General features: G+C 47.1%; 2 protein-coding genes across 3 annotated transcripts in view; both read right to left on the bottom strand.

The window, feature by feature from the left end:
* Window positions 1-19,754, bottom strand: part of ENO1 (enolase 1) — a 167,372-nt gene that overhangs the window by 78,878 nt on the left and 68,740 nt on the right. The window lies entirely within an intron of this gene.
* The window catches only part of LOC128419761 (solute carrier family 2, facilitated glucose transporter member 5-like), a 45,812-nt gene that overhangs the window by 19,743 nt on the left and 6,315 nt on the right, over window positions 1-19,754 (bottom strand). The window contains exon 1 of one of the 2 annotated variants that reach the window (XM_053400855.1): window positions 3,000-3,630. The exons of the other annotated variant lie outside the window; for it this stretch is intronic. Within the exon in view, the coding sequence (XP_053256830.1) occupies window positions 3,000-3,173 (174 nt within the window). The 5' untranslated portion in view covers window positions 3,174-3,630. Of the gene's footprint in view, window positions 1-2,999; window positions 3,631-19,754 lie in introns of those variants that run through there. 2 annotated transcript variants of the gene reach the window in all.

The following is a 19,754-nucleotide window of genomic DNA, read 5'->3' on the forward strand; positions in this document are numbered from 1 at the left end:
ATATGGTGCAAAAAATATGGTACTTCCCAATACATATCCTGTATCCGCCTGTTGCCCCAACACATTCCTCCTATGTTAATCATGTATAACCTTCCCCTTTTCTGATGTAGCAATGATGCAGTGATGATGCTTAATGAACTGTATGCTGGGATAAGATAGAAGCTTTTAAAAGTCCTTGTCACCCCATCCTCGGGATTCAAAATTCCTCTATCAACCTGTTGCACAATAAACTTTGGTCTACAGCTATTTGCTCCAATTGGTGGCTGGACTCCTTCCTTTATTCCACAGGAACCCGCGGGCTCTGCCTGACGAGCTGGGTGACTGAGCAGCCTCGCACCTAGATTTTTCTGTAACATGTTAATCTATGGAACTCCCTCCCACAGAAGGCAATGACAGCTATCAACTTGGGACAGCCCTCAAGTGCTCAGGCCTGCTTGAGGGTTCCCCAAAGGCAACTGGCAAGAGCAGGATGTTGGACTATATGGGCTCTTGGCCTGATCCTGCAGGGCTCCTCTTATATTCTTAAGTGAGACCCAACACCAATTCCTAGGTACTGTAACTGGTTCCATTGTTGAATGGCTCTCACCAAAAAGAGGTTTCTGTCAGTTTTTAAATGCAATCAGTCTTCCTCCACTTAAGTCCTTCTGATCGATTTGCTCTCAGGAGAGAACATACATGGGCACACCACACATTTAAAGTACATGATTCCCCCCCCAAAAAAACCAATTCTGGGATCTGTAGTTTGTTAAGGGTGCTGGGAACTATAGTTCCAAGGGGGTGAACTACGGTTCCCAGCATTCTTAAGGGGGAACAATGTGCTTTAAAAATTCAGTATATGCACAGCCTTAGGCCACATTCACACTGTACATTTAAAGCAGTATCATACCACTTTAAACGGGGAATAGGGAGTCTCCTAACAACTCTCAGCACCTTGAACAAACTGCAGTCCCCAGGTTTCTATGGGGGAAGCCACGACTGTTTAAATGGTACCGTAGCATGAATGAATGGTGCGAACGTGGTTTTACTCTCTTGAATTATGGAGTCTTTCAGTCATTCTGGTTCAGCTGATGTTAAAGTCCTTTGCACTTCTAGCTTTCAGCGACTTCCAGTGACTGGTCTACTGTCCATGGAGCAATTATCTTCAATTGCAACTCGCGTCCTTCCTGACCATTGGCTATGCTGGTTGGGGCAGTAGTTTGTTAAGGGCGCTGTGAGCTACAGTTCCCAGGATACTCTGTGAGGAAGCCACGCTCTTTAAATGTACAGTGTGAAGGCAGCCTTGCATGTCTTTGTCATCTTCTACACAAGAGACCTCCGGGTATTTTGAAAAGGTATGGGGCCGATGCCAACTTTAGTGCAGAATAAATACTTATTTCTTATGCAATGTGCACAGCTGGCTTGCCATTTCTGCATCTCTCATGGGTAAGTTACATACCACGGCATGCAAAAGTGCAACATTTATTCTTGGTAGAATGGGACACTCTGAGCATGTGCAGAATGCATTACCAAATTGGTACATCCAACCTCTACAGGCTTGGGGTGGGTCGAGCATCCAGGCCAGAAAGCGTAACTGCCTAAAATCAGGCTCTGGAAAGTCTCCCTTTAAGAACTAAATACTAGGAACTCAGTACATGCTCAGAGGCACTCACTTCACATGTTTTAGGCTGGGCATTCTGGCATTGACAAACGGCTCCTGGGTCTCAAGCTCACATTTATGGGTCTGTAGGGTTGGCTCAAATGGGACGCAGGTGGCGCTGTGGGTTAAATCACAGAGCCTAGGGCTTGCCGATCAGAAGGTCAGCGGTTCGAATCCCCGCAACAGGGTGAGCTCCCGTTGCTCAGTCTCTGCTCCTGCCAACCTAGCAGTTCGAAAGCACGTCAAAGTGCAAGTAGATAAATAGGTACCACTCTGGCAGGAAGGTAAACGGCGTTTCTGTGTGCTGCTCTGGTTTGACAGAAGCGGCTTAGTCATGCTGGCCACATGACCTGGAAGCTGTACGCCGGCTCCCCCGGCCAATATAGCGAGATGAGCGCTGTAACCCCAGAGTCATCAGCAACTAGACCTAATGGTCAGGGGTCCCTTTACCTTTACCTAGGGTTGGCTCAAGATGTCTCTGCCCTCTGCGCAGACCAACAATGCATTCTCTGAGGGCTGTGACCCAAACCATGCATCACCAGTCAGCAGTGAAGAGATTCAAAGCACACCTGTGGAACTGCCTGCTGCTTCATGGATGCATGCATGCAGTAATAAAAACCCTGCCAGCCCAGGGTTGGGTTGTTTGCAAGTCACGCCACCCCTGCAGGTCTGCACCTTTGACAATTAGGAGGGCAGATTATCTTCCCTTGTTTCTCTGCAGTGCTGTTGGGCATGCACAGGCTCCTTGCTTGGAGCAAAAAAAGAATGTTGCAAACCGAAGAAAAACTACACAGTGCTTAAAAGACTACAGAAAACGGAATCTCAGACATTGGATGCTGATTGCCAGCATGCCAAAATGCTGCCCAATCAATATTGTGCAAAGATGTCTGTAGGGTTGGAACCCAGGTGCCTCAAATTCTCAACATCCTAACTCCATTGCCTCTTTTTCTAAAAAATAAAATAAAAATAAAATGCCAATATTTTTCAGTGCACAACCACCTGCTCTTCTGACAACGTGTCTTTTTGGACCTTTATGTCATGGGGTTTTGTGACCAGGGGAACTTCGCCAAACCCTCAGCCTTTTCTGTCTTGCAGTGACCCTGCCACCCCCCCCCCCACCAGCACACCGTGGAAAAAAAATCCTTAAAAACAGGCCTGTCTCCAAGATCCAGCAGCAAACAGACTGTGGTCTGAGTCCACACCCTCCAACATTCCGCATGAAAATTGGGATATTCTGTTGTAAAACAAGAGGTTCTGTGTTGCAATTGGCAAAATTCTACTGTATTTTGCCCGTTTACCCCTCGACCCACATGCCCACAGAAAAAGAAAAGGAAACAGCGTCGTCTGCCAGCCAGACACTCACCCCCTTCCTGCCTTCGCATGGCACGCCGCCCGTATATTGATTTTCAGTCTTCATTTTAAACGCTCCTGCTGTCAGTTCTCTGAGTTGCTGCTCTGTTTGCAGCGAATGCCCCAAATGGAAAGAAGGCAGAGAGATATATAGAGAGAGCGAGATCTTCAGTATATGCACATACATGCACCTTGAGTGCGGCAGGGAACACCCAGCAATATTCTTTATAGCGCAACAGTGGGTGAAGTTTGCCCTCTGAACTTCCTCGAGATGGGCATGGCTGTCTCGTGCTGTCCTTGTGGATCGGCTTCTCTTTGCTCCTTTCAAGGTTCTGGGTTTGCAAACAGTCTTAAGGAGGGCGTGCGCTGCGAGCCAGGATCAGTGGCAGAGCACATGCTCCCGCAGGCAGGCGTTCCCACGTCCCATTATACAAAGCAACCCCGAGTTGGCAGAGTTGTGGAAGGGGCGTGGAAGAGGCGCATGCACACGCTGCCTGATCGGCTCAGAGAGAGCCTGTCAGAGTTGAGGGTGCTGGTTGTGAGTCGGCAGAATCTGGCCCTCTCCCGATCTGCGCTCTCCTCTTGGAAAGCGTTGCTTTGCTGCTGCTGGAAAGCAGAGGAGGCAGCCAAGACCGTCTCTCCTTGCAAAGGGGCGGATTGAGCAATAACGAACGAAATTCATTCCAGCAGCGCGTTGGAGCTCCGTCACACCACTAGTGTGGTCAGAGAGAAACATTTTGCTGGAGACAAATGCTTGGTTTCTACACACCGACCAACCCTGTTTGGGGCTGATCTGTCTCTGGCGAATCACTGTCTGCAATTTTGTCTTTTTTGGGGAGAGGTTGTGGATGTCTCTTAAAAGAAAACTTTTTTCAAGCATGCACATAAACGCCCCAGAGTTTCAGAGTTCTTTCCCCAGGGCTCTAGAAGTTATAATGGGAAAACCCCATCTGGAAAAGTTAAAAATTCCCCTTTAAGGCTTTCAAAGTGGATTAGAGAAATTCAAAGATGGGAGATCTATCAGGCTGCATACACTTCTTTGGCGATCACTCGTAGCCGAGTAAGATTGTCTTCCATAAACACGGTTTTAACAATGAGTCCGTAAGTGACTGTGGAGGCCAATTCTGGACCCACACGTCCTTCCACAGTGGGGACATTGGTTCCCAGGCGGGAGTTGATCACTGTGTGGATTTGCCAAGCGTGCCTTCTTCTTAGCACGTTTCTCCCTTGCGTTCTGAGTTCAAGTGTCTTCAAAGTCCATTTGGTAAAGGCTGTTCTCCAACTGGAGCACTCGCAGGCCAGTGTTTCCCAGTTGTCGGTGTTTATACTACATTTTTTAGATTTGCCTTGAGATTTGTCTTTAAACCTCTTTTGCTGACCACCAGCATTACGCTTTCCATTTTTAAGTTCGGAATAGAGTAGTTGCTTTGCTGAAAGCACATGGCTTCTCCTCAAAGAATCCTGAGAACTGTAGTCTGTCAAGGGTGCCGGAAATTGTAGCTCTGTGATGAGTAAACTACAGTTCCCAGGATTCTTTGAGAAAAGCCTATGCTTTAAATGTGCTTTCAACATATGGTGTGTATGGTTTGTATATACAGTTAAAGCCATGGTTTTCCCAGTAGTGATGTATGGAAGTGAGAGCTGGACCACAAAGAAAGCTGATCGCCAAAGAATCAATGCTTTTGATGGACTGCAAGAAGAACAAACCTATCCATTCTGAAGGAAATCAGCCCTGAGTGCTCATTGGAAGGACAGATCCTGAAGCTGAGGCCTCAATACTTTGGCCACCTCATGAGAAAAGAAGACTCCCTGGAAAAGACCCTGATGTTGGGAAAGATGGAGGGCACAAGGAGAAGGGGACGACAGAGGACGAGACAGTTGGACCGTGTTCTCGAAGCTACGAACATGAGTTTGACCAAACTGTGGGAGGCAGTGGAAGACAGGAGTGCCTGGCATGATCTGGTGCATGGGGTCATGAAGAGTCAGACACGACTAAACGACTAAACAACAACAACAGCTGTAGTCCACAACTAAGTAGAACCTCCAGGCTCAGGAGCAGTATGCTGCAGAACACTAGGCTGGCTGTTTGAAGGGCATTTGAGTCCTCACTTTGAAGGAGTCCTGTTTGAAAGCCTCTCTGGTTAGAAGATACATAACTCTAAGAAGGGTTATTTCTTCTTACACTGGTGAAAGTCAATAACTTGGTGGCAGAGCATCTGCGTTGCATGCAGAAGGTCCCAGGTTCAATTCCTGGCATCTCCAGGCAGGACTGGGAGAGAACCCTGCCTGAAACCCTGGAGTGCTGCTGCCAGTCAGTGTAGACAATACTGAGCCAATGATCTAAGTCAGTATAAGGCAGCATTCTAGGCGTGTGTGTGTGGTGAGTTTCGCTCAGTAGTTGGCACATGGACTGAGCAGACACACAGATCATTTGGTGACACTCTCCGCCCTGCTCTGGTGAGATGCGTTATATTTCTATTTAAATTGCAGCAATTCTTTCCAAATGTGCAACTACACATATAGACAAGCATGCGCAAATTTTATGGACACGTGTGTCTTCTTTTGCAACGTTCTCCCCACCACCACCACTTGAAGACCAGTTGTAGTTGTTGGAGAGCAACGTGGGAGACTCTCTTTCGCATTCTGCTTCTGGCTGACATCTGACTCTCCACTGCTGGAAACAGGAGGCTGGGACAGATGGACTCAACAGGATTCCTTCTTACACATTCACTGAGGAATGCCTGATGCTGCTTTCAAAGGAACTCCAGTGTTCCCTGGAACACACTTCTAAATCTTGGGCTCAGAGAAGCCTCCATCAACCCGACGCCCTCCAAACCTTTTTGGATTTCCAAGTATCATCTACTGGGTTGGGGTCCATGGCATTTGTAGTCTAAAATATCTCCGAAGGCTGCCGGGTCAGGGAAGGATGGCTTAGAGCCAGGATGCAGAGCTTGTGGTCCTCCCAACTACAACTCCCATCAGATCCAGCCAGCATGGCAAAGGATATGGGAATGATGGGAGTTGTAGTCCAGTTGCATCTGCAAGGCAATGTCCATCCAATGGGTCTACTCGGCATAGATCTAACATTGGCCCAAAACATAATAAAGGTTGCATGCAACCAAATTTTACTCAGGTTAGATCCACTGGATTCAATAGACCTAAATTAGTTGCAACCATCAATTTCAATGGGCCTGCTCTTGAGTAGGACATGCATTGGATACAACCCTAAGCCCATGTTTATACTTGTTATAAGAATTTTTAGGTCATATATATATGATAGGAGGACTCCCCTGTGAGTGTCTGAGGGCCTTGCTCTTGCCACTTCCACCTGGCCCAAGGCGGGGCCTGAAGCCTCACAAGGACTGCTCCTGCCACTATCTGGCCCAGGTGGGGCCTCACAGGGACGGTTGTTGCCACTGATGCTGCTACTGCCCAGGAGGACCCGGAGGGGTGCAGAGTTCTTTTTAACATGTTTTAAAATGTTCCTTTCCCTTTAGATTTTTTATATATGGGGGTGGGATGGATGTTTGGGTGGGCTTGGGAATTTGTTAGATTTTGATGAATTTGTAATTTTTGCAGTTTTTATTTGTATTGTTTTATTGTTTTCTGGGTTGTTTTGTTTTTTGTTTTTATTGTTTTAAGTTTTTATTGTTTTAGGCTGTGAAAGAATAACATTAATTGCCATCAATGGAGGCTACTATGAGGCTTGGGATTGCTACCGTGGAGGGGCGAGGGAGGTATGGTGGTGGGGGCAGATGTTATAGGCGAAGGGGATCGAGATATGGATATGCTCGTACCCCTTCCAATCTGCGCCTCATCCCGAGGGACGAGGGTAGGGCGAGCAAGGATTACTCACCTCCGTCACTGGTGCTGTGCAATGCCAGGTCTATAGGCAACAAAACCGCCACCCTGCGAGATTTCTTTATCTCGCAGGGGGTCGACCTGGCTTGTGTGACGGAGACCTGGGTGCGCGAAGGGGCAACAGTTACCTTACAAGAGATGGCGCCCCCGGGTTTCTCCGTCCTCCACCAGTCACGGACTGTGGGCCGGGGGGGAGGGGTGGCATTATTAATCCGGGAAGATTGTCCTTTCAGGGCTCTACCATCACCATCGATCCCCGGCATTGAATGTGTTGGCCTAGTGTGGGGCTCCGAGGAGAGCTTGGCTGTCTGGCTGGTGTGCCGGCCACCTAGCGCACCAGCAGCCACCCTGTCAGGCCTATTGGAGGCGGTGGCCGGCTGGGCCTTGGAGTTCCCTAACCTATTGGTATTGCGCTGATCATGGGACCGAGACAGCTCTGGTTGCCCTAACAGATGATCTTCGTAGACAGCTGGATCGAGGCGGGTCGGGGCTGCTGATTCTTCTAGATCTGTCAGCAGCTTTCGACATGGTCGATCACGAACTTCTGGACCACCGCCTTGCCGACATGGGGATCCAGGGCACAGTCCTTCAATGGCTGCGCTCGTTTCTCTCTGGTCGGGGACAGAGGGTGGCGCTTGGGGGGGAATTGTCATCGCGCCACTCCTTGGTGTGTGGAGTACCTCAGGGTGCGATACTCTCCCCAATGCTTTTCAACATCTTTATGCGCCCCCTCGCTCAGCTTGTCCGGAGTTTTGGGCTGGGTTGCCATCAGTATGCCGATGACACCCAACTCTATCTGTTGATGGATGGCCATCCTGACTCGGCCCCAGACACACTGACCAGATGTCTGGAAGCTGTGGCTGGATGGTTACGTGGGAGCCGGTTGAAGCTAAATCCTTCGAAGACAGAGGTCCTGTGGCTGGGACGGGACGATATGGGATTGGGGGGGGCAACTCCCATCTCTTGCGGGGGCGCAGTTAGTGCCAGCACCGTCCGTTAAGAGTTTGGGTGTAATCTTCGACACCTCCCTTTCCATGGAGGTGCAGATTGCAGCTATAACAAAGGCGGCATTTTTCCATCTCCGCCAAGCTAAGCAGTTGGCTCCTTACCTCTCTCGCCCTGACCTAGCCACTGTGATCCACGTGACGGTCACCTCTAGACTGGATTATTGTAACTCGCTCTAGGGGGCTGCCCTTAAGACTGACCCAATAACTCCAGCGGGTGCAGAATGCTGCAGCGAGACTCCTTACGGGGTCTTCGCTGCGAGAGCACATTCATCCGGTGCTATATCAGCTGCACTGGCTCCCGGTGGAGTACAGGATCAGGTTTAAGGTGCTGGTTTTAACCTTTAAAGCCCTATACGGCCTAGGACCCTCGTACCTACGGGACCGCCTCTCCTGGTATGCCCCACAGAGAAATTTACGGTCTTCAAATAAAAACATCTTGAAGGTCCCAGGCCACAGAGAAGTTAGGCTGGCCTCAACTAGAGCCAGGGCTTTTTGGGCTGTGGCTCTGACCTGGTGGAACACTCTGTCACAAGAGACTAGGGCCCTGTGGGACTTGACATCTTTCCGCAGGGCCTGCAAGACAGAGCTGTTCCGCCAGGCCTTTGGCCAGGGCACAGCCTGACTCCCTCCCTCAGCAATCTTTGCGGAGCTCTGGCCCAATGGTGGCCAGTGACTTGAATTTAATTAATTTTATAATGAATGATTTTAGAGTGTTGTTTGTGTTGTACTTTTGTACTGTTTTATTGTTGTTAGCCACCCTGAGCCCGGCTTCGGCTGGAGAGGGCGGGATATAAATAAAATTTATTATTATTATTATTATTATTATTATTATTATTATTATTATTATTAGTGTGTGTGTGTATATATATATATATATATATATATATATATATATATATATACCAAGCAAACACACACATAAATATATAAACCACATGTCTGAAACCCATAGGAAAAGTCCTAAAGCCTTTTTGACTCTTTCAGTCACCTCAAATATTTCTCTACAGGTCAAATTTAAGGTGTGAATAGGCTGAGCCTGTGACCTGCCTCAGGAATTAAGTATTATCATTACAAAAGAATGGCCAGGCTCCCCAGGTAATTCAGTCAAGTGACCATTAACAGGTAACCTGGCAGACAGGGTAAAAACAAAGCACTCAGATTTCTGTTGTAGACCGCCTTTTCTGTGATGTAGGTACGATGTATCTGGTCTTGGGCTACACCCCTTCTGTGATATATGTATGCTGTTTCTGGGGGTGGTCTTGGACTCCAGGGCGGGCAATTTAAAATGTCTATATTAGGGCTTGCACGCATGGCTCTGGGTCCTCCTCCTCTCTCCTGCGTGTGGGGGAGCACCCTGTTGCAACAGTTAATAAAAGATCAGGCTTACTAGCTGCTTTGCTTCTCAATAGTCTCTGGTTGGTCTGTTATTTTCTCCTACCAATAGAGAACCTACAAAAGGACTCTATATGGGCTCTTGGATAAGGGGAAAGGAGCAGGTTTTTTTACTTATATCAGTTGCATGCAACTAAATTTTACTCAGACGCACTGGAATCAATAGACCTAAATTAGTCATGGCCATCAATTTCAATGGGCCTGCTCTTGAGTAGGACATGCATTGGATACAACCCTAAGCCCATGTTTATACTAAAGCTACAAATCAAGCCAAGCATATTTTACAAGCCCATCAGTTCATCAGATCAGTGCACCCTGGCCAACACAGAGTCTTCCGATGGCATGAGTGTCAAGACAACCTGCAGGTTCTTATCTGCTGCAGCCTTCATCCGCCTTCACATACTGCTTGTTATCTTCTGCCTGTTCTGCTGTTGAGGACTTCTTCCATCACTCTTTGTCTGTCTCCTATCTCCTCCCCTTTGACCTTACCGCCTTGGGAGACCCTGCTGGGAGTACCAGACTCCCGACGGCTTCGCTCGCAAGGGTCATAGGAACGTGCAAGCCCACTCACCATGACAAGGTGATGATCCAGCGAGTGGTTTCCAGAAACTGCTACTCACAAGCATTTCTGCCTTTGATTATGGAGACAGAGTATAGCCATTATGGCTAGTACCTCAGAAGAGAGCAGGGGGGGAAAGCCATTCACATTAGTGGCCATCACTGCCTCTTGTGGCAGTGAGTTCCACAGTTGAACTGTGCTCCGCATGAAAAAGCAACAGCTTTTACTTGTCCTGAATCTTCCAGCTGGAACAACAGGATCAGGATGCTAGACCTAATGAGCCGCTGGCCTGAGGCAGTAGGCTTTTTAATGTTCTTAGCTTGGTGATAAGAGCCGAGATTATCTTTTAATCCGTGCAGAGGGGAAGTGAACCATTCACAAGGAAGAGTGAGAGCCAGCACAGATATTCTGGCATTAGAGGCTGCTAATTGACACCTATATTCCGATCAACATCCTTAGTCTGATTTAAACCCACAAATGGCTGTGCTGCACTTCCTGGTGGATTGTAATTTGGCTGCTTCATAGAATCCTGTTATCTTATTCCTTTGAACTTCCTCCTTTAAAGACTAGGCTTGTGTGATCAATGTGATGATGGGGATGAAAAAGGAAAAAAGACGAAGAAAAAAGTACAGAATAATCTTGCCATCTCTTCTCACATTTGCTTCTTTTTTGCCTCAAAGCCAGGAAGTGTGATAGGGAGGGAAAACCTACCCTATTAGCACAAAGGATTACAAGAGGCCAATAAATTCTTTTGCTTTGCAGCCAGCTTCTTTCTTTCCTCTGAACTTAATTACTTTATAATACATTCCAGGCTGGTATATGACTTTCCAGCTCTGAATCATGGAACCACCACTAATTCTTATGGGGTTGTGTTGCAGCTGAAATCTGCCCTGTATCACCAGTTATGGCTTTTTTATTTTCTTTTTTCTTTGCTCTGGAAAAAGATTTCCAACACTTAACTAAACAGTTCATCTATCAAAAGTAGTATGATGACAAGCAGAAATGACCTTATTTTTTGCTCTATAAGACTCACTTTTTCCCTCCTAAAAAGTAAGGGGAAATGTGTGTGCGTCTTATGGAGCAAGTGTCTTATGGAGTGAATGCAGGCTGCGCAGCTATCCCAGAAGCCAGAACAGCAAGAGGGATTGCTGCTTTCACTGCGCAGCGATCCCTCTTGCTGCTCTGGCTTCTGAGATTCAGAATATTTTTTTTCTCGTTTTCCTCCTCCAAAAACTAGGTGCGTCTTGTGGTCTGGTGCGTCTTACAGAGCGAAAAATACGGTAAATTGTAGTTCTGTTTCCCAGCAATGGAAAAAGCTGCATCGGTTGGGCAATCCACCTGGTGGATTTGCAATTCCCCTGAAGGAGCAGATTCATAGCTGGGAGGTATACCTTGATCTATATTTGTCGCTGGCGCCTCAGGTAGCCTTTGTGGTCCAAAGCGCCTTTTGCCAGTTTCAGCAGGTGAACCAGCTACCCCCTTTCCTGGATGGAGGCATCTTGGCTACATGGACCCATGCATTAGGAACCTGCAAACTGGACTGAGCAACAGCTGCAGCTTCCTCCATCGCTTGGAAATAGCCCTGCTGTTGAATTTCCCCCTGTCATATCACACCTGTGCTAAAGCAACTGTACGAGCTGCCTATCTGCTACAGAATGTACTTAAAACCCATCACTGATTCTATGATTCTTCTGGCTAAGATTCTTAAATAAAGGGCCAAAACTCCGAGTGAAAAGTTGCACATGTGAAAAGGTAAACGTATATTGGGAAATGATTTGTAATGAATTGAAAAAATAATGTTTAAAACTACTTTCTCCTCAAAAAACCAGGATCCTTTTTCCAGACAGAAATTCCTAGGTGTCAGAAAAGGTCATTTATGTATGCAACAACCATGGCCTGTGTTTTGTTAGCTCAAAAATTGAAAGTGAGCGACGTCCCAACTAAAGAGGATTGGCAGCTTAAGTCGACGGAATATGCAGAACTTGCAGATTTAACACACAGAATAAGAGAGCAAGAAGAACATATATTTAAAGAAGAGTGGAAAACATTTATTGAATATATGGAAAATAACTATACAGCTGAAAACGCTGGCAGCACTAAGATAAATTCAACAGAGTAAATAATTTTTGATGGGTGTAAAAGTGGAAAACTGATTTGAATGGCTTAGTAAAATATGCAGGAAAGCATGATATGTAAAATGAACCATGGGAGGAGAAGGAGGGAAGTCAATGGATATTTTAAAGTTTGTAAAATGTTTATTTTAAAATGTATAATTAAAAACTTAATAAAAAATATTATTTAAATAAATTAGAGTGGAAATAAAATATATTTGCCTGGCACCTAAAAGTAGATAAAGATGGTGCCAGGAGTGCCGTCTTGGGGAGAGGTTTACACAATTAGGTAGCCCGCCGTGAAAAAGCTTGTTTTGGTGTTGCCACCCACCTGGAGAGGGAGAACACAAAAAATAATGTCTTAAGGACCCACCCTGTTCCTGAGATTGTAATTTGTTTCAGACTATTGTTAAAGTTGTATTTTAAACGGTTGCAACCCAGGACCTCAGAGTGAAGGATAGACAGATATCTGCTAGTCCTACTCCTAATATCTCCTCCAGTCTCAGCATCATAATAAACATCAGGGCTGGAGAAACTCAGGGGGCCAAACAGAGCCCTTTGCACACCTCTCTCTGGCTCTCGGGACTCTTCCCAGGCCATGCCCCCTTCCCAGGCCACACCCTCCATTGTCAGGCCACATCCCTCAGTGGCTTTGCTCCATGCCCCCTTTGAGAGATTTCCTCTGGCTGGAAGGCATCACTGAACTGTGATGAAGCCTTTTTGCATGCCTGGATGGATGGAGGGCGCTGTGTGTTAAAACCACAGAGTCACATCTGTAGCTTCATCCACTTTTGCCTCTGGCCCTGCTCACCATTGACATGTGGCCCCCGGCCTGAAAAAAACAACGTTCCTCATCCCTGATAGAGACCATTCCTGATCTCCATTGCCTCCCTGGGGCATTGACCCCCTATAGTTGTAAAGGGGAGGAAATAAGAAACGACAGGTATTGGGCGATTAAAATTAGCAAACAATATCACAGTCTATTATTGCTCATTCAGTGCATAGCTGTCAATTGTCCCTTATTTGGCGGGAAACTCCCTTATCCCAGCGCCGTGTCCCGCTGCTGTCCCTTATTGATGATATCCCTTAAATTTCCTGGGTTTCAAAGGAAGCAGCTCCTCTCCCTCCCTCCCTGCCGGCCAGGGAGGAGGGAGGATCCAACTGTGTTGCTTGGCTGCCCAGCCCGCCCCCCTCCGGCCTCCTCTCACCAGCCTCGGCCCCCGGGAGCCCCTCCCTGCCGGGACTGGCAGGAGCCTCAGGCCCTTCCACTGCCATCCTCCTCGCAGCCGCCGAACTGAGTGCCTCTGCCTGGGGCCTCCCCTCTGACTCCCGCCACTCCCGCTAGACCGTACTGTGGCTGCGCCGCCGAAGGACCCGGATGAGATGGGCAGCCTGGCGCGGCCTATGAATTGCTGAGGAGCCTTGAGAGGAGAGCGAGGGCAACCATAGAGAAAGCAGTTCAGAGAGAGGAGGTGGAGGCGCAGGCAGGTGTTCCAAGGGCTAACCATAGAGGGGGAAAGCGGAGGAAGGACCGCAAGCGCTTCTCCCATAGATTTGTAGTGGTAGACTAGCATAGATGGTCTGATCTGCGGGTTTACTTTGGGTGCTATTTCCCCCCCCTCCTCCCGCCCCGCCTGATGGAACTAAGAGCTGCAGATGGAGCACGAGAGAAAAGATACAGAACTGCAGCAGCATCTTCGTAGCTTGGACTTCCTTTTGCGCGAAAAGTGGTTGCTGCTTGTAGTTATTTAATTGCAGTGTTTCATCAGCTGGTGTCTTGAGCAGCAACCTCTGGAAACGAAGGGCTAAAAACTGGCGCTGCTTTCCCAAATTATCTGGTCCCTTTTAACTTCGTATTTCAGTTGGTGGTCTAAAATCCCTTATTTTGGCTGCTGATCCCTTATTTTTGAGGCTGCTGGTCCCTTATTTTCAAATCTGTAAGTTGACAGCTATGATTCAGTGCTACTGCTACACTGCTCCAGGATTGAGGGCATTTAACTTGTTTCGGTAGCAAACATCTAAACATAGCTAAGCCAGCCCTGACATAGTGAATGCCACCTTTTCTTTCTCTTCTGTAAAATACTGGAGGAAAAGACCTCTTGTGTTTTCCCAGTGCCCTGCCATATTTATTTTACAGTATCTCCAAAAGCCTCAAGAAAGGAGCGACCCTATGTGTTAAAACAACCGTAATGCTAACATAATATTTAGATAGGGTTGCCTTTCATTCTTTTGTGTTCTTCCGTGTTTGCCGAAGGCAATGGATTTTCTTTTTCTTTTTTAATTTTCCACCATCAACACATAGTACCTGGCATAATGTTTGCTCAGCTGCTTTCTGGAGCCAAGTCAAGCCAAGTTCTTATGTAAAAAGGTCATGTGATCCATTCAGAGAGCGGTAGAATGCATCCCTCTCTCCCCACTTTCAAAGGTGCTATGTAAATATCTGCAGAATAATCACCAGGGTAGGGCCCTGTGTATTTCTCAGCTGCATCCAGCAAGGTTCGACAAAGAAAAGAATACCTTTTGAATTTTAATTACACACACACACACACACACACACACACACACATCAATAGGGACAAATGTAAGTTTCTGCACTTAGGCAGGAAGAACCAGCTGCACCAATATAAGATGGGGGGTAATTGGCTTGCCAGTAGCACATGTGAAATGGATTTAGGGGTCTTAGTAGACCGCAAACTTAACACAAGTCAGCAGTGTGATACAGCAGCAAAAAAGCCTAATACTATTCTAGGCTGAATCAATAGAAGTACTGTATACTGTCTCGAACAATGAAAGTTAAAAAGTAAAGGTAAAGGTACCCCTGACCATTAGGTCCAGTTGCAGATGACTCTGGGGTTGCATGTTCATCTCGCTCTATAGGCCAAGGGAGCCGGCGTTTGTCCACAGACAGCTTCCGGATCACGTGGCCAGCATGACTAAGCCGCTTCTGGCGAACCAGAGCAGCGCACAGAAACGCCGTTTACCTTCTCGCCGGAGCGGTGCCTATTTATCTACTTGCACTGGTGTGCTTTCAAACTGCTAGGTGGGCAGGAGCTGGGACCGAACAATGGGAGCTCACCCCATCATGGGGATTTGAACCACCAACCTTCCGATCAGCAAGCCCTAGGCTTATAGTACCACTCTATTCTGCCTTGGCCAGACCACACCTGAAGTACTGTGTCCAGTTCTGGGTGCCACAATTTAAGAAGGATGTTGACAAGCTGGAATGTGTGCAGAGGAGGGCAAACCAGGATGATGAAGGGTTTGGAAACCAAGCCTTATGTGGAATAGTTGGGGGTGTTGGGTATGTTTAGCCTGGGAAAGAGGAGACTGAGCAGAGATATGATAGCCATCTTCAGATATCTGAAGGGCTGTCACACGTAAGATGAAGCAAGCTTGTTTTCTCCTGCTCTGGAGTGCAGAACTTGAACCAATGACTTCAGGTTACAAGAAAGGAGATAAACACCAGAAAGAACTTTCTGATGGCAAGAGCTGTTTGACAGTGGAACAGTCTTCCCCTGAATGTGATGGACTCTCTTTCCTTGGAGGTTTCTAAGCAGAGGTTGGATGGCCATCTGTCATGGATGCTTGAGTTGAGATTCCTGCATTGCAGGGGGGTTGGACTAGATGACCCTTGGCGTCCCTTCCAATTCTGCAGTTCTATGATTCTGTGAATGAAGTTCCTAGCCCTTAAGGTAGGGTTACCAGACGTCCCTGGTTCCCGGGGACTGTCCCCAGATTTGCAAATCTGTCCCTGGGAAATGTGGCAGCGGCAGCCTCAGCAGCTCGGAGCCAGCCTGGTAGCGCAGTTGGCTCTGGCTGGCTTCAGGAGCTGCTCGCTGCAGTGGCGCCCACCATTTTTCCTCACCAGAGGTCCCCATATGATGTGTCTTGTGCGCATATGATGTGTCTTGTGTGATCTCCTGTCCCCTTCCCACTTTGTTTTGACTGATCGGGGGAGGCTTGGGAATCGCAGCTGGCCAGCCGTTGCCCAGTTTTTTAAAAACTCTGTGCATTTATGTTTCACAGGGTGTGAAAGAGGGGCTTGGCACCTTTATACAATATGTACCGGTATGTATGCTTGGGCCCAGGGTCTTTTGCCTCACCATCCCCACTACTGACTCCCTCTTGCTTTGTTGTTGTTGTTTAGTCGTTTAGTCATGTCCGACTCTTCGTGACCCCATGGACCAGAGCACGCCAGGCACTCCTGTCTTCCGCTGCCTCCGGCAGTTTGGTCAAACTCATGCTGGTAGCTTTGAGAACACTGTCCAACCATCTCGTCCTCTGTCGCCCCCTTCTCCTTGTGCCCTCCATCTTTCCCAACATCAGGGTCTTTTCCAGGGAGTCTTCGCTTCTCATGAGGTGGCCAAAGTATTGGAGCCTCAGCTTCAGGATCTGTCCTTCCAGTGAGCACTCAGGGCTGATTTCCTTCAGAATGGATAGGTTTGATCTTCTTGCAGTCCATGGGACTCTCAAGAGTATCATAATTCAAAAGCATCAATTCTTCGGTGACCAGCCTTCTTTATGGTCCAGCTCTCACTTCCATACACACCCCCTTGCTACTCAGCTTTTTTTTTTTAAAAAAAGTGTCCCCTGGATTCATTGAAAAAAATCTGGTAACAGTACCTTAAGGCTATAGATACAAGCAAGGAAGTGTCTGAGGAGACATTACCTCAGAATCGAGCAGAGAAAATATTTCTACTGTCTAAAGGGCACTGCCTCCCCTTCCCCAGTTAAGCTTGCTTCTTAGTCAGCAGTGAAAATCTGCCAATCTTGCTTAATTGCTTAATTTGAGGCACATTTCACAACGCAGCCTCTTCCAACAGAATGTAGTTGACCTGGTGCGGAATCACAGAGGGTCCTGAGGAACAACTGAAACAATTTGAACTACAAAGTGCTTCCAGAGCTGGCTGTTTATTATAGGATCTGTGCCCCTTACTTATGATGATGATGATGATGATATTGCAGTGTTGTTAGCATCAACATGCTAACCTGTCCCCCCCCAAAAAAAAACCCACCACCTTTAATCTTGATTTACCCTTTCTACAGAAGATTTGTTCAGTTACTGTTTATTTTTATTTTTTTTATTTTTTGCCAAAGATCTATTTGTGACAGATCCATTTGCAATACTAAGCCTCTCTCTGGAACACCCCCAGTTGGGTCCGGAAGGGTAGAAATTGACTTTGTATTCAGATCTAAAAGATTCGGATTCAGAATTTAAGATGAGAGCCAATGGCTCATCTAGTTCAGCATCCTATTCTCACAGTGGACAAACAGATGCTTACTTTGGGAAACCTGCAAGCAGGACCTGAGGAGATTTTCTTGGTTTACAAAAGTATGTGCAATGTCTCTCTCTCTCTCTTTTTTCCAAGTAACATTTTTTACAGATCACTTTCATTTGTTGAGACATTAGGAAGAAAAGGGGGAAAGAGGTGGAGGGGGGGAAAGGTGAGTGGGGGTGGGGTCGGGTGGCGATGTTTCTATTTTACAGTGGTACCTCGGGTTAAGTACTTAATTCGTTCCGGAGGTCCGTTCTTAACCTGAAACTGTTCTTAACCTGAAGCACCACTTTAGCTAATGGGGCCTCCTGCTGCTGCCACGCCGCTGGAGCATGATTTCTGTTCTCACACTAAAGCAGAGTTCTTAACCTGAAGCACTATTTCTGGGTTAGCGGAGTCTGGAACCTGAAGCGTATGTAACCTGAAGTGTATGTAACCTGAAGCGTATGTAACCCGAGGTACCACTGTACTTAATATATGTGGGGTTTTGTGTCAGCGTCGCTTGTGCAGGTTCTCTGCTATTCACTTGTGTTTCTTTGGTGGTGAGAGAGGTTGGGGTTGGCCTAGGGTGTGGTTGTTTGTTTGTGATTGGCTGTGGTGATCTTTGTTTTCATGTGTGAGTGGGGTGGGTGGGTGGGTGTTTTGGATCAGGTTAGCCATATTGACCCAGCAACTGGTATTCAGGGACATAATGCCTTCAGGGACAGTGGCGGTGGGACATAGGCGTAGAATCATAGAGTTGGAAGGGACAGTGGCGGTGGGACATAGCCACAGAATCATAGAGTTGGAAGGGACCCTGAGGGTCATGTGGTCCAACCCCCTGTAATGCAGGAAATCCAGCATACAGCCATCCCTGATTGGGCTCAAACCACCAACCTGCTGGTTAATAGCCAGACACACAGACCCATTGCTCCATCATGGCTAGTAGATGGGGATTTGAACCCAACTCCCAGTCTGACACTCTAACCACTATACCACACTGCTTCTCTTAGTGGTGTAAACGGCCTTGATATTTCATAGGAGGTGTCAACATAGACCTATTTTTATGAGCAGAATAAATAAATGAAAACCTCTGGAGGGGGCAAGGGGTCTCCATCCCAGTCTTAGAGCAGGAAGAAAGAAAGAAAGAAAGAAAGAAAGAAAGAAAGAAAGAAAGAAAGAAAGAAAGAAAGAAAAGGGTTTATTGGGACTATTACGGTAACTTGCTGTTAAAACACTATTATGAGGGCTGGTGATACACAAGATTAGATACACACAGGATCACGAGTTCTTCTGAAGAAAACATGAAATAGTTGGCTGAGAGAGCAAGATCAGATGGGCTTTCAAGGGCTTCCTATCACTACACAACTCCAGTAATAACACTGGAGGGCAGCAATCAGAGGGAGACTTTACACTGTCGCTTTGATATGGGTTGCTCCCTGTGGACTGCGTGGCAAAGATCACGCAGGGAGGTCCAGTCTTTTCTGGATGAAGCCTGCAATATAGCTGCCAAAGACGGAAACGCTTTCCTTTTTGCACAACCTCCCCCGCGACAATTTAATGGGCAGGCAATTGTATATTGCAGCGATGGCCACTCACTTGGAGGACTTCCAACGAGGAGGCCTAGACCGATTCAAGGAGGTTCAGGCTGTCCCTGGCTACTAGCCATGATGGCTGTTTTCCCGCCTCCAGTGTCGGAGGCAGTATTGCTCTGCCATCCTTTGGACCACATTGGTGAGGCTGAGAGGGACCGCCTCTCCTGGTATGCCCCGCGGAGGACCTTAAGGTCCACAAATAACAACACTTTGGAGGTCCCAAGCCTCAAGGAGGATAGATTGGTTTCAACTAGGGCCAGGGTCTTTTCAGCACTGGCCCCAACGTGGTGGAAAGCTCTGTCACAAGAGACTAGGGCCCTGCAGTACTTGACATCTTTCCGCAGGGCCTGCAAGTCAGAGCTGTTCCGCCTGGCCTTTGGTTTGGATTCAGTCTGACCCTTATGTTTCCCTTCCCTTATGGTCTTGATTTATCAGCTACTTTAAAATGAGGCTGTATTTTAAACTATATTTTAACCTGTATTTTAAATTGGTTTCTCCCCTTCTCTTTTCCCCCTATTACGTTTTTACTGTCATTTTATTGATGTTAGCTGCCCTGAACCCGGCTCTGGCCGGGGAGGGCAGGGTATATATAAAATATTATTATTATTATTATTATTATTATTATTATTATTATTATTATTATTATCTTGCTGTCTGGGCAGCCCAGGGCCCCCATACACACTGCCCAGGCTTGTGCCTCAGGGAAGTTCCTTCAGCGCTGCTGACACAGTGGTTTAACTCAGTGTTTCACAACCTTTTTTCGACCGTGGTCCCCTTCCGACCTGGTTTCCTTCCTGTCCCCACCCCCCATGGGCGTAGCCAAATAAGTAAAATTCAATGCAAATCTGAGATTCTGCCCCCCTAACAAAAAGCTTGGCTATGCTCATACCCCCCCATCCTACCAACAGAAAGGTAGCTACCGTATTTAAATGTTTTGTTTGTAAATAGAACATGTTTTATTTATAGTTTTTAAAAATAATTCATACAA

This window comes from Podarcis raffonei, chromosome 8, assembly GCF_027172205.1.
Source record: "Podarcis raffonei isolate rPodRaf1 chromosome 8, rPodRaf1.pri, whole genome shotgun sequence".
Lineage (NCBI taxonomy): Eukaryota > Metazoa > Chordata > Lepidosauria > Squamata > Lacertidae > Podarcis > Podarcis raffonei.